The sequence below is a fragment of the Fringilla coelebs genome, assembly GCF_963513975.1.
Source record: "Fringilla coelebs genome assembly, chromosome: 1".
Classification (NCBI taxonomy): Eukaryota; Metazoa; Chordata; class Aves; order Passeriformes; family Fringillidae; genus Fringilla; species Fringilla coelebs.
The window spans coordinates 118265849-118280011 of record NC_140028.1 but is presented as its reverse complement, the minus strand read 5'-3'; the positions used below and the strand labels follow the sequence as shown (position 1 = coordinate 118280011).

Here is a 14163-nt window from a genome sequence, read left to right as displayed (position 1 = left end):
AAGTAATGACTTAAAGCAATTTACCTGCTGAAAGTGAGAAGACATTGTCAGCGTACGCAGTCTGAGGCAAAGCAAAGCAGAAGAAAAGCAGCAGGTAAGATCCCCGGACAAGCGGGCTGAGGACCAACATGCTGGCTCTGCCCTGGCAGATCCCAGCTCCGAGGCACAAGGCTGCTTTGGGGCTCTCTCTCCCCACTCTCCCTCTCTGCCTTGCCTGCTCTCTGCCTCTGCCTGCCCTCACTATGGGATGTGTGTGTGTCTGTCTGTGTATCTCTCTCTCTCTCTCTCTCTCTCTCTTCCCCCTCCCTCTCCATGCCTTTAGGAAGAAAGAATGCCAACCATTTCCCATTAAATCTTCTCCTTACACTAGACACAGTTATATTTAACTCCTGTGCTGGATCAGTTGCCCCTATTGTGGGCATTAGCTGCTAAAACTGAGGCATGGGGGATTCTGGTTTTGCTAACAGAAGCAAAAAGGCTCTTTGGATAATAATAATGATGAGCAGGAATGGGAGAAATTAAGAACTGGACTGTAAACAGAACCCTTCGGTACAGGCAACCAGACACTGGTGTGGAGATGCATAAAATCCCTGATTGATCATCTCCTACAGGTCACTAATTGCCTTAATGAGAGATGAGCAGTGACCTACCATCTGCTCATCCCTGGTAGCTACGCGTGCTGCATTCGTGTACAGAGTGCAGCTCAAGGTGAGGGATGCCACAAAGGCTTTGTGAACCCACAAACACATCATTGTTTTGGATTTAAGTGAAAATGACAGTATCACTGAGAGTGCCAGACATTGCAGGACTGCAGAGTTCACTGATGGGCTGCAACAGGGGGAAGAAACAATATAAGTGCCACGATGGGGTGAATTAAACACTATCAGCTCTGGGGGTGGAGATGGACAACACAATACACAGCACCATGTGAAGAAAATAAACCTCCTCCTCTCTGAAAACCATCAGGTGCCCTTGCTACCTGTACAAAAGTTTGGGGGTTCTGTGCCTTATTGCAACATGCAGGGCTTTACAGATTACTTTGTGCCCTCTGAATAAGTAGCTGAGACATCTTCTTCTCTGCCTGGAATCTGACAGCGGTTTCGATGAAAATTAGAGGTACATCCTTTGGTGTGAAAAACATTACTCTCTCCCAGATGGAAATGGTTTTCTTTGCCCACTGTTTGTAGTTTCCCCCAAGAAAAATGTGAAAATACTTTAGATTAATTGTAGAATTGATTTTTTTACCCATTTGAGAAGAGCTCTCACTGACAGAAATGGTGACATGTGCCCCTGGGCATTAATTCCACTGAACAGCAAAGTGAGATATTTCCACAATTCTGGTTAAACAGTCTTGGCTGTTACTTTCAACACACTGCAAACATATTAACAAAATTTTCTAAATGTAAGGGCTAGATGGGAAGAATCACATCTGCCTTATACATTTTTATCCCTAAAGGACATGCTGAATATAACCATAATGCTTTCTAAAATCTCTTTCCAGTATTACAATATTTTGGATAACATATTTTCTACTTTAATTTAATCTTATCCACTTTATTCCACTGTCTGTTACTTTTTAGTATTTGGCTTTTCTTAGTGAAGATAGTAATTTGGTTTCTTTCTTCTTTGACCAAGATAACCATGGATTGAGTGCCTTTAGTTCTCTTGGCATGCTATATCTCAGTGGGAAAGGATCTCTTGGGAAGTTTATCATCACAAGCCCTAAGCACACAAGATAAATGTCCAGCTGCAATCCCTGTGTTAGAAGTCGGCATGGAGGCTGGAAAAAAATGCTCAAAAGTTAAAATGTCAAGATTGTATTAAAATATTCACCTTTGAAAATAGGTGACCAACACAATAGCTAGTCAAAGGAACAAGTGAATAATTTCAAATCCTGCTGAAATCCTCCTGCAGCTTTTTAGCAATTGAAAATTTCGGTAGAAATTTCTAGTACAAAACAAGTTCTATTTGATAAGGAAATAATTAGTCCTTTTTAGTATTATTGGATTAAGATCATGCAGTAGGACTAATATCTTTCCCCTCCTTCTATGATTCTATATCAGAGATAGCCAGAAGTGATACAGAAAGCCAGGGCTGGTTCAGAGTTACATAAAGTTAGCTTTGCAGTCAATTCTTAAATAGAGACTTTTTAATCCACTTACTGCAGTGGAGAACCCTGATTACAATGACGTTTTGTCAATGTTCTCCTTTCCTTCAGCATAGCATCTCCATCACTCTGAGCCTGTTTGACCCGAAATGGCTCTCGGACAATGAGAGAAGAAACTCTGTGGGCACACCCTCTTCAGGGGAAAACACACCATGGCCCACAAAAACTCAAAATGAGATGTTTGGACTTATAGTCATTTAAGAGACCTCTTCTTCATGATGTAGTTCCGTTCCCTCTTTAGATTTTAGTGGAGAGCTCTCATTACAGGGCAGTGAGCCAGGCCACGTCAGAGGGCAAGTCCTGTGTTCTGCTTCCTCTAATTTTGAGGTGTTGGCCTTACCAGCTGAGACTGCTGGCAAGGTTGGCAGTGGTTTCACAAGAGAAGGACAAAGTCCATTGGAAATAAAATGAACAATAACTGTGGCCTTGTTGATTGGACTTAGGCAGGTGGCAGCGCAGGAGGCTGACATTCCCTGCTCCAGGCTGGATGGCAAGGCGGCACACCTGGACACACAGCTTCTTTCTGGCTTCCATGGCAGCAGTGCCTATGGCAGAGAGAATCCTGAGGAGGGAACGTGTCACGTGGCAGGAGGAGTCTGGCATGAGAGACTTGACAAACGTGCTTTCCAGGCCCTGAGAACTCGCTCAGCCAAGCAATGCATTTCTCCAGCTATTACTTATTTTTTTTATTTGTGGTAGATGCCACAGCAACTAAAAATGCCAAAAGCCAACCAACATATAATGAAAAAAATAACCTGAAAAGTTTGTCTGTTCAGGGAGCTGTTACTTGATCTTTTCAGCCCAAACTTGACCTCTTAGAAGTGTGTGGAGGAATCTGCTGATGACACTGCCATGTAAACAGAATTTATGAACCTTTTTCTATGCAAGAATTAATGAATACTTGTTAAAAAGAAAGTGTCTTCCCAGCCCTGCTCAATTTTGGTTGGCAGGTACTGCATCAACGAGACAAGATAAAATGAATATAGTCAAAATACCATCAATCTCCAATTCTTTCATTAACACCATTCTAGTTAGAAGGACAAAAATAATCATGGAATAATTTGGGTCAGATAGGTCATCCAGTCAAACCCCTGCAATAAGCAGAGACATTTCAACTAGATCAGGTTGCTCCAGGCTCCACCCAACCAGAACTTGAATGTTTATAGGAAAGGGGTATCCACAATTTCTTGGGGCAAACGGTTCCACTGCCTCACTGTCCTCCCCACAAAAAAATTCTTCCTTTTGTCTAGCTTTGATCTACCCTCTTTTAGTTTAAAATCATTCCCCCTTGTCCTGCTGAGTTACTCAATAGATAATTGAGACTTTCTAGTTCAAAAGTCTGAAAGCTCTTTTGCTGAGTGGGGCAAAGGTAAAACAGCAACCACAAGTTAATGCAGTAATTCAATAACAGCTCGTGTCTGCAAAGCAGTGCAGAAGAATCCTGTTCATTCAATTAGAGCAGGGACTGGAAAAGAATCTTTATAATTACATTTTCCTTGTGAGATAGTTATTTAGCAACAATTGTTTTTCACAATAAAAATACCTGTTCAGTGTTGCACACTTGACTCAGTTATGTCTAACACTTAGACTTAGCGCTATGACAACACAGCTAACGTCACTTTGGAAGATGGTGTTACCTAAAGTACAAAGGCAGCTGCTGCAGCAAAATGATAGTAAGTGCAGAAAGCCAGTGAGTGGCCTCATCATTTTCTTGCTGGTGTATTTAAATTTAATTCAGGAGCCCATATAGGAACAGACCCTAACTGTGTGATGAAGTAAACACAAGCACATTCACACTTGTTGGAGCTCTGGCTTACCCACAGCTCCAGCCGAGCCAGTCTCCCAGCTGGATATCAGGACAGGAGCAGGTGGCTGGCTAAAGGCAAGCCAGCACTAGTCAGTCTTCACATTACCACCCACAGCATGAACGGGGTGAAGGAGGACATTGATGGCAGGATATTCCTGACTAGCAATTTCCAAAAGCAACTCCTTTTTGCAAATTAGGCACTGAATGGATGTTGTACAGTGCACAACAAGCAGCAGCCTTCTGGCCTCCTCTTTTCTCTGTACTCTGCGGTTCACAGAAATGCAAAAGTGACTAGGGAAGCCGATTTAACTTTACACTCTTCAGAGCATATTTGTTTACAGAGCAGCCCAGCTCTCATTTCATGTTTAGAAAGTTCATCTTGAAATGTAACTTTAAGATTTAATTCAAAGGCTCAAATCCTTCACTTTTTTTTTTTTCACTTCAATGAGTAATCCCCATGCACACATTCCTTTTTCTACTGAAGACTGTAAAACAAAAGAGTTAAGGACATGATTAAAGCTTTTAGGATAATTCAAAGTGACTTCCATAAAAGCTACCAAAACCATCCCACTTGTAGACTTGTAACGCTGGAGGGCACAACTAAGTAGAACAACTTGAAAACAATAATTCAGGTGCTGACCTTTATAAAAGCACTCTTCTTCCTCTTTTTCACTTTATTTTTCTTTTAAACCTCACCTTTCAAACTGCAGAACAGGTAATGCTTCTTGGATGAGATGCACTCATAATACATGCTCACACATATGCAGAGAATAAAGGCACATGTCCAGGATTGCCAGGTTTTGAAAATCTGGGGCAAATGACTAATAGAAAAATGTCCTATAGGACAAAGAAGATGGCCTTGACAGTCATAGTCCCAGCCAACTGAGGTCTCCAGTCACCAGTATCTAAGTAGATAAATTGTCTTCAACATCCTCGGACAGTGAATCACAAAAAAGTCACAGCTGTAACCCAGTCTGGTCTTGGTACTTGCAACTAGAGGAGATGGAAATTCTGTGCAGAGTAATTTTTTTCATCTTCTTTTCATTTGGATTGTCTACTGCTATTTACTTCTATTAGTAAATGTCTGCAGAACTCACTGCCTGTACCAGTATTGCTTCCATGCTGCTGGAGGCACAGAACACAGGAATATCTGGCAGTAATTGGTTCCCACAACTCCTAATTTAAGTGATTTATCATTTATCTTGCCAAAGAGCCCTATGAATTAGACACCACAAAGCACAATCTTCTTTTTTCTCTGTCAAAAGAGAAAATTTAAATTTTTTTTTCAGAAAAAAATTATTAACATTATTATTTTAATGCTCACACTAAACTCAGGACTTTTAATTCCAGAGAGTGTCATGGATGCCTGGCAGTGCAGTGTTCTGCTCCTGACTTTCATACTCCAGTACAGCCCATTACACCACTGAAATGCAAACAAACATGGATCCAAACACCAGTGCAGGCATGCCTAGGAGAACACCCCCAGACACAGGGATCCTCTACAGAAGGTTGTAGTGCTCTTCAGAAAAGAGGCCAAAGCACCACTAACTCAGGAAAATGCTTAATTATGAGTGTAACTGCAGGCCTGCAAGTGAAAGCAATGAAGGTGCTCCTGAAATGAAGCATGTGCATAGGTGCCTTGGCAAATCAGGGTCTGAAAAAGCTGCAGACACCTTGTCTTTTAAATAACATGAAGCCTCATTTTCCCATGGCTCATTTTTCTCTCTCCTGGATACCTCTGGGCACTAAATGTTTTGGGATCCTGTGACTTAGAGAATGCAAAACCAGGAGCAGAGCTGCCAAGCCCACTTGGGGAGCAGCGGTAGAGGACAACATCCAAGGGTTTACCCAAAGGCTTGGCAGAAGAACCAACATTATAAAGCTGGGGAAAGGTAAAGAAATAGGTCACAGTAGAATAGCAAGAAGAAATAGCAGAATGTTTTTGATTTTTAAGGTGTTTAAAGCAAATGGATAGCTACAAGTGCTGACCATGACACTACAGAAAGTGAGAGTCCTCTGGCACCATATTTGCTGGGCAAGCCACATCTGTCCTGGAAAACTGCTCTGTTTTTGTAAGCTGATCATGAATCTCAGGCTGATTTTAAAAGATGCTGGTTCAGGCTAAAGGCGGAGAGGATTCCTCTTTTTACAGTGGTTCAAATTTTGAAACCCAGCTACAGAGTTACCACAGCAGCCATAGAAAATGCCTGGGCACTGCCTGTTCTCCAGTCATTCTGGGATGCCAGGGTTGTCATCTCCCAAACACAGGATAACTGAACCTAATCAAATTAGACAAGAGCATTTTCCCAGCACCCTTTGCAGAACCAGGGAACTTTAATTTAGGCTGCATTAGAATTTCCATCATAAAGTCCTACTTTTGAAGTTTCACTCATTTGTATTTAAGACCTTAAATACCAAATGGAAATTTGGCACACAGAGATGAAAACTTAGAGAAAAAACAGCTTCTGCACCAAAATCATTAATATGACCTCACTGATTTAAACTACATAAAATGAGACCCAGCATTAGCTGCTTAGGCTGGGTAGATTTTAATTCCTGGCAGGGCTGAAATATTAATTTTATCTAACATACCTTTTACTTATTTTCTGGGCACTTGAATGATATCCCTGTTTTTGCAGAGAAAGCAAGTGGTTTATGGCCTGGCTAAGGCCCAGCTTTGGCTGGAACCTGAAGTATCTGCATATCCACCAGTTTTGGTACCAGCACTTCCCAGCACCAAGGCTTATAAAATGCCATACATGCACATTGTCTTAATGACAATGGTAAGGAGACAGAAGACAAATCCTTCAAACACTTAGAAAAGTGCAAATTTAAAGAAAACCATTTTTTTAATGTGAAGATTTAATTAAAGAGGGACTTGCATCCAGACATTGTGGAGCTCTAGCTTGGATCACTGAGTGTGTGCCAACATCACATCACCTCTAGAGCTGCAAGGTATGCAGAGGCAGGCAAACCCACACAGGAGAACTGAACAGACTCTCTGTCCAACAGTTTTGTTCTCAGGTAGGCCTGCAGGTTATGACAAGTTTCATGCTACAACAGCTACAGGTAGTCATTGCACAAAATTCACGCCCAGAAACAGCGCCTGCTTTCTGGAATCAAGAACCACAACCCTTAGATAGCTGTATAGGCTGGAGATGTAAAAAGGCTTATGTGAGTCTTCCACTATCTTCCTCAGGTGATAACATTCCCAGGATCAGGGGAAATCTCCCATCACTTATGTGCAAAGATGCTCCAAGCTGCTTACATTTGTGTGATCATGGCTGTTTGTACAATCCTAGATAAGACGCTAATCCATTTCTCCAAATCTCAAGTACAGCAATTCATACCCTCTCTTCAAAAGCATCCCTTCTCTGCGTTCACTTTAGAATCTGATCCAAGGCATTATACAAATAATTGCTAGTTACATTTCTCAGACATTCTGTGGCTGACAAAAAGACAAATAATTCCAGATTAAACTATGCAACATTTTCAGCAGCATCCTTACTTGCTTTTTCTATCACCCCGTTGAAAAGACTGATGAAACTCAAAATTTCTTAAGTATACTGGCTCAAGCAAGCAGGCTGTCATTTTATTAACTTTTCTTACTTTTTTCATCATTATTTCAGGCATCTTAGAGGTTCCTGAAAAGAACAGTCACTGAAATAACTCCCATTTATATTAACGTGTGCCATAATTACCTGGAAGGGTCTGCCTTACTGAGGGCCTCTTTAAAGCTTGTCCATCTGGTTTCAATCACCTCATCAAAAGAAACAGCTAATGTCTCCTTCAGAATAGCTGCTTCTTACTCATTTCAATATTCACTTATAAGTCAATAAATCGACAGAAGTCACATTGCCAGTTTGCCACACAGAAGAGCAGCTCTGACACCTGGTCTCACCTCAGAACAGTACTAAGTAGAGGAGTGCCAAGCCCTCTTTCCTCTAAGTACAGCCATCAAGTTCTTTAAACAGCCTGAAAAGAGCTGCAGGGGGGATTTTGATTACAACATATAAAATAAGAGGTAGTCAGTGCAGAAGACATATTTCCTAATAAGACTTTTACCACAGCTTCCAGCCAGCATGTGCTTGTTGCCTGTGGGTCCAGAGTGGCAGAGCTGAAGATACATTGCTGCTTGTTTTGTGTACTTGGGCTTTTGAAGGAGTGCTTAAAATCAAATCTGGCCAGACCACACCTACACCTGACTCCTCATCACAATGGGTATGTGCTACGTGGCCATAACAGCTGAAGGCAAGCAGACACACTGTACACCCCAATGCTCACAGGGCAGAGCATACAGAATTCACTGCAGACTGAAGGTGGAACACAATTACTGAGCAGTTTGGAATTACTGCAAACTAAACCTGTTAGGAAGCTGAGCACACAAGGGGCTGCAGGAACACATACTCAACACTTTATGCTATTTTGTGAGGTGCTGAGACAGTAACAAACCTGACCTCTTACCTCAGGTGGCTGGTGCTTACAATGCCAAGGCTGGGGGCTTGATCCCTGTGGGCCACCCACTTAAAGAGCGGGACTGGATGATCCTTCCAGGACCCTTCCAACTCCGAATATTCTGTGATTCCATGGTTCTTATTTCTCATACCAGACCATTTTTCTTTTGTGGCTCCTAATGGCTTCACCTCTGGTCCCGTAATGAAATTACCCATTGGGTTTTGGACATCTCTGTAATACTTTTCCTGTACCACTTGTTGGTCCCATGCTTCAACCCCTTTCTGTGACTTTGAAGAGGACAAGTGCTGCTGGACTGAACCTTGGACTTCCTAACTCCAAGAACTGAGCAGGCCCCTGTTAGAAAAGTTTTCACAGGCTCTGGACTAATGATTAATGGAGGGCACCCATAACATGTACAGCAAGTATTTAAAGTATTCTTGATTTACCTGAAAACCATAAGAAAGAGACTCCGAACTGCCTCTTATTTAAACACGAACTTCTCCTGGAATATCTCAGTAAATTACACTCACTACCTCTTTCACAGCATCTTCCCTCAGCTGAGGCCCAGACATTTTCTCCCTCTTGACACTGTTCAATACCTTTAATTCCAAGTTCTGGTGTTGAAGGAAAACTTCCAGTTGGGTAAAGCCATATGAGTAACAGCAATCTCCAAGCTTAGAACGTCAGTAATTTTTTGCTCCTTTTAATAAAATTAGGACATTTCAGAGACAGCTTGTTTCTGTCCCACCTTTGAAACTGTTCTCTTTCATGAATTTCATCTGCCTAATACTCCTCTTAGATCAACCCCCCATGCTGTAAAACAATACCAAGGACTTAAGCTTTATAAACAAAGCAGCAGAGATTTCACTCTCCTTGGTTTTACATGAAAATTGTGCCCTCTCTCATCTCAAAACCCCTAATCATTACAACCTAAGAAATTCTATTATATCATGGTATTATGTCTATTTCGAAGCAGTAAGAATTGTGGTGTTAATTCTTTCTTAAGCTTTTTAAAGCTTAATGAAATCCAAACTGATCTTACTCATTATGTTATCACCTCCCCAGAGTTTCAAATTCTTTTCTTTCCATTTTCCACATCTTGACTTACTAAAATAAATTGTGCATGTTAGTGTAGTTATTCAACAACATTTAGGAAATCAAATGTAAGCCAATTTCCAACAGCTGACACAAAATGCTGACATAATTCAAACACTCTCATTAAAGAATAAACAGCATAAAAATCACTTTTTATTAATTTTCAAGTATAAACCAGTATTTTCTACATTTGCTTACCCAATGCAAATTATCTCCCCTGCGGTCAGTTCCAGCATTAACTCCTAGAGATATTTTACACCATGATAACGGACTGTGTTTAATTACAGAAACATATCAAAATGAATTTGTGAGACAAGAAGAATGAAACCAAATTAATGTCAAGATTCAACATTGTTCCACGTTCCTTGCAGAGTACCCCAGAGAACGTAGCAACTCAGCAGATATATGTGAGCTGTATCCCTTCTAGGATTTTATCCTTTTGCACTTCAGATTATTTCAGATATTATTTATTTCAGATATTATCTCCCTGTACTAGTGTGCAGAGACATTCCTACATTCCTCTGCCTAACAGTAACCCATGGCCTTGGGCCAGACCCAAACCAAAGTGCCAGACCCAATAAGCCAAGCCTTTTGCAACAAACCTAACTGCAGGCCACAATCCCCTGCCAGCCCAGTGCTTTCTCTCCTCAGATCAAGTGCCTTCCATCCACTAGATAACTAACACTTACTGAATGGAATAATAGAAAATAAAGCAAGAAAAACCCAAATCAGAGACAGAATATTCCCTTCTGTGCATGCAACAACAAAGAATCTGTGCATTTAAGAACAGGTGTAAATATAAAGTCATCTGTTTAGAGTATCCTGCACAGTAACTGTTGTAGGTCATGACCGTAGCATAGACAAAGAGATATTTAATTTCTAAAGCCTGAACTCTAAGTCAGATCATCAGATGCAGCAACAAATGCAAACACAGCAGACAGAATGCCAGGCAGGCCAAATATCTGCTTTAAATGTCACCTCTGCATCACAGTCCAGGTGGGACTCCAGGTTTCTGTACAGTTACATGAAGAACCTTTGTTGTACAGTTAGCCACAGCACAAACACTGGTGGTTGCTGTGTGGTGCCATCCAAAAATCAACATTATGCTCCAGTCTAATAGTTTTTATTGTTGCTGCTCTGGTGAGGGATTTTTAAAAATTTTGTTTTCATGTGGGTTTTTTGTGATCTTTTTGTTGGTGTCACTTGATATTTCAGTGATGGTGATGTTTTATTTAGAATGCTTTTGATTATAAAGATTTACAATCTATTAATACTGGAAATCTCACTAATAAATATGGCCATGTTTTCAGCCTACAGACATTGTGGTGTGTGTGAAGAGTAAAGCTTCAAATAAAAATCCAGGGTTTGCTTCTCCAATGAACACCATAAGTTCCAGTTAGTAAAAACAAATTCAGTAGACAGAAGCTTAGCCCTTGAGTCAGTCTGCATTTTTAATACACTACTTCTACATTCAGAAGAAGCTGAAAAATCAATTTGTAAAATTAGGAAGCTACTACCAATGCAACAGGTTTCAATGCATAATGAGGCCAATCAGGAATTATTCACAACAAGACGCTTTGGTTTGGTCCTTAGAGGACAAAGTTTTTAACAAGTAGAATGGTGGTGTGGTTGGCTAAAAATCAAGCTACTATAACTGCAGACTGGCAAACACTTCTATGTTTCAGACAGCATAAAACCCTCATCTTATTCTGTATATCCAGAACATTCAAGATTTTAATTCACAGATAATAGGTATTACTCTGAGTAAAAGAAAAAGCATATAATTTTATCATCAATGTTTGTGTACAATCTGTTAGAAGGCCTGATATACATTCATATGTGTCTTTCTCATTTTACAATTACCTAATTTCAGCATTTAGAGATTCCTTTAACAGCAGTTCTAAAATCCCACTTGTTCCAGTGCTTATGTAAAATACAGTTGTATCAGTTCCACTTCCAGAAAACAACTCAGTTTTGTTTAACATGCTGCCTTGCACCACCATCATCTTCCTCTTCTACTACAGGTTAGAAGGAGTCAGCCAGGGAAATTCCTGAAAGCAAAAAAACCAAACCAACACAGAACAAAAACTGTATCAGAACAGGCAAACAGTAAGAGGGAATCCACAGGATACAAAGACTGCTCAAGAATGCTTCATCTCCTTTGGTCTAGAGTGAAAATGAATAACCTTAAATTCTGGAAACAGTTATTAAGGAACTACACAGCCAGTAGGGAGAAAAACCCAAACAAGCAGATAGGAAGGAAAGCAGATGTCATGGCATGGTGTAAAAGGACCTGTTCTTTCCATCTCCCAAATCTAACAACAATCTTTCTTCCCTGCAACCATCCTGCCTCCTCTGTGGTTAAATGATAGTCCCTAAGGTTTTCAGAAGCTCACCACCATGTAGCTTGCAGAAAAAGAAAGGAAAACACATACACACCTGTTTCATTCTCTCAGATTGTGGATCAATCATTACATTTATAAGAGAAGGTGTTTGCTGGTCAGCCACACTTTCTTTCAGAGCATTCCGCAATTCTTCTGGTGTTTTAACAAAGTATCCTTTACCTCCAAAGGCAGACATAATTTTCTCATAGTGTGCATTTGGCAGGAGAGAAACAGGAGGTACACTGTAACAGAATGGAAAACATGACTAATGGCATGGGAAAATTGCCAGGCTGACTAATTTAATTACTTTAGCACTAATTTTAAAGTGCAAGATGGTTATTGTGCTGGCCTGATGAATTCTTCTGGGCTGAAAGAACTATGGTTCCTGTATCACCTAAGATGTGTTTATAGGATACTGTACTCATTCTTATCCTGGGGAGTCATACCTCAGCTAAGCTTTAGCCTAGTTCTCTTTGTACAGAGATCTCAGCTCAGAAGCAAAAGTCCTGCGTAAACTCAGAACTCAGGTAATTTTGGAGAGTATCAGGATTTTGAAAGTTAGCCCACTATGAACTCTCTACTGTGTGGGCTGAACTGCTGCAGGAACCTGAGAAAACTAATAGAGAATCATCTCTCTGCTGCACTGTTGTGCAAACAGTAGGCTGGAATTAGGTTGGCTGTTTACTTTTGGCAGCTGGTTCTTACTTACATGAACTTAGCCCAGGACTAAATTGATTTTATAAATGTAATTTTAATCTGGATCATAAAGCATTAAAAATTAAGAGAATGACCATTTTGGTCGCTTCTTCCGTAGTTACAAAGGACATTGAAGATGCTTACCATGTAGCAGGGTCACCAGACTTTAACATCTCCTCCCAGGAATTTGCATCCAAACCAGTGTAAATCCCATTGTTGTTTATTACAATTATCAGGATTGGCAAGTTGTATCTATAAAAAGACATGTATGGAAGAATTTTGAAATACTTGCCTCCTTCTGTAAGATGCTAAGAGTGTAATTTTCCTTACAAGGAAAGTAAAAAAACCCCCCCCACATCCACCTGAAATATGATTCAACCATCACTAGTAAAGCACTAGTAAAGTACGACATCGCAACAACATAAAAAATGAGCATGCACGTTTTCTGGTTTGTTTTCATGTGTTTTATAGATGCCTCACCTACCAGCAGTTAAATTCTTCTAGTTAAAGTGACCCTGAAGAGCATCTTCTTGAGCAAAAAAAAAACCAGTTACCTGCAGATAGTCTCCACTTCCATTCCAGAAAATCCAAAAGCACTATCCCCTTCTATGCAGACAACTCGCCTTCCAGGTGTGCGGTCCTTGGCTACCATGGCAGCTGCTATGGCAAAACCCAGCCCCACTCCCATGGTTCCAAAAGTACCTGCATCAAGCCTGAAGGGAGAATAAAGAATTACTATCCCTTTATTTCTACTCAATCTCTTTAATTAATTCATGGTGCCTTACTTTTACTTTTAATACCTTGCCATATAGGATGCAAATATTGTTTTATAAACAATTGGTATTAAGAGATACCACATGTAGAGATTATTATAGTCAGCCAAACATTTGATAAAACTGCACATGTTTTAAGTGACATAAACATACTGGAACTCAAATTAACATGAAGAACTCTTGTACACTAGTGCTACAATAAAGAACTATTCTCATATACTTTTAGCTTGCATAGTTACAGTATTTCAACAACATTCAATTACTGTAGAGACAGACAACATGAAATATTTCTATATTTAATTCCTTGAAAATATAACTATTAGTCTGAAAGCCATTGATTAAATACTGCTGTTCAAATTTTAGTCTTCTGTTCAACCATTTGAAATCAAATTGAAAGCTATAATTTAGTTAGATCATTTCCATCAGAAGCACATAATGGATACAAAAGTACATAAAGCACTAGATTATTCTAGGGTTAACTGCTTGAATTTCCTTTCAGACATGTGCAATGCAGTCTGAAGAGACAACCAGCAACATTACTGTGTACTTATTTTAAATAAGGGGGAAAAATAACACACTCTTTCCCCAGCTCTACTCGAAGTACATGGGTGTTATTGGTTGTTTTGCTCACAAAGCAGTATTTTGAGTACCCACATCTTAGGCATGCAGATTTACATAAAAGCATGCCCAATACATAATCCAATTCTCAAGTTTCCCCTGTTCTAAAGTGTTCCAAAGAAAAATCCTTCACATGAATTCTTTTCAACATAAGAATCCCAATGATTG

At 40.1% G+C, this 14163-nt stretch overlaps 2 protein-coding genes across 2 annotated transcripts in view; both read right to left on the bottom strand.

Annotated features, from left to right (window-relative positions):
- COLQ (collagen like tail subunit of asymmetric acetylcholinesterase) overlaps positions 1-130 on the bottom strand; it is a gene marked incomplete at both ends in the record, with an annotated part of 38927 nt that extends 38797 nt beyond the window's left edge. The window contains one exon of the mRNA XM_084213615.1: positions 25-130. Coding sequence (XP_084069741.1) covers positions 25-130 — 106 coding nt within the window. The remainder of the gene's footprint in view (positions 1-24) is intronic.
- Positions 131-9649: 9519 nt separating this feature from the next.
- HACL1 (2-hydroxyacyl-CoA lyase 1) overlaps positions 9650-14163 on the bottom strand; it is a 20938-nt gene continuing 16424 nt past the window's right edge. The window contains exons 14-17 of the mRNA XM_084219488.1: positions 13159-13317; positions 12749-12856; positions 11964-12150; positions 9650-11575 (exon numbers count right to left, since the gene is read on the bottom strand). Of these exons, the coding sequence (XP_084075614.1) occupies positions 11543-11575; positions 11964-12150; positions 12749-12856; positions 13159-13317 (487 nt within the window). The 3' untranslated portion in view covers positions 9650-11542. The remainder of the gene's footprint in view (positions 11576-11963; positions 12151-12748; positions 12857-13158; positions 13318-14163) is intronic.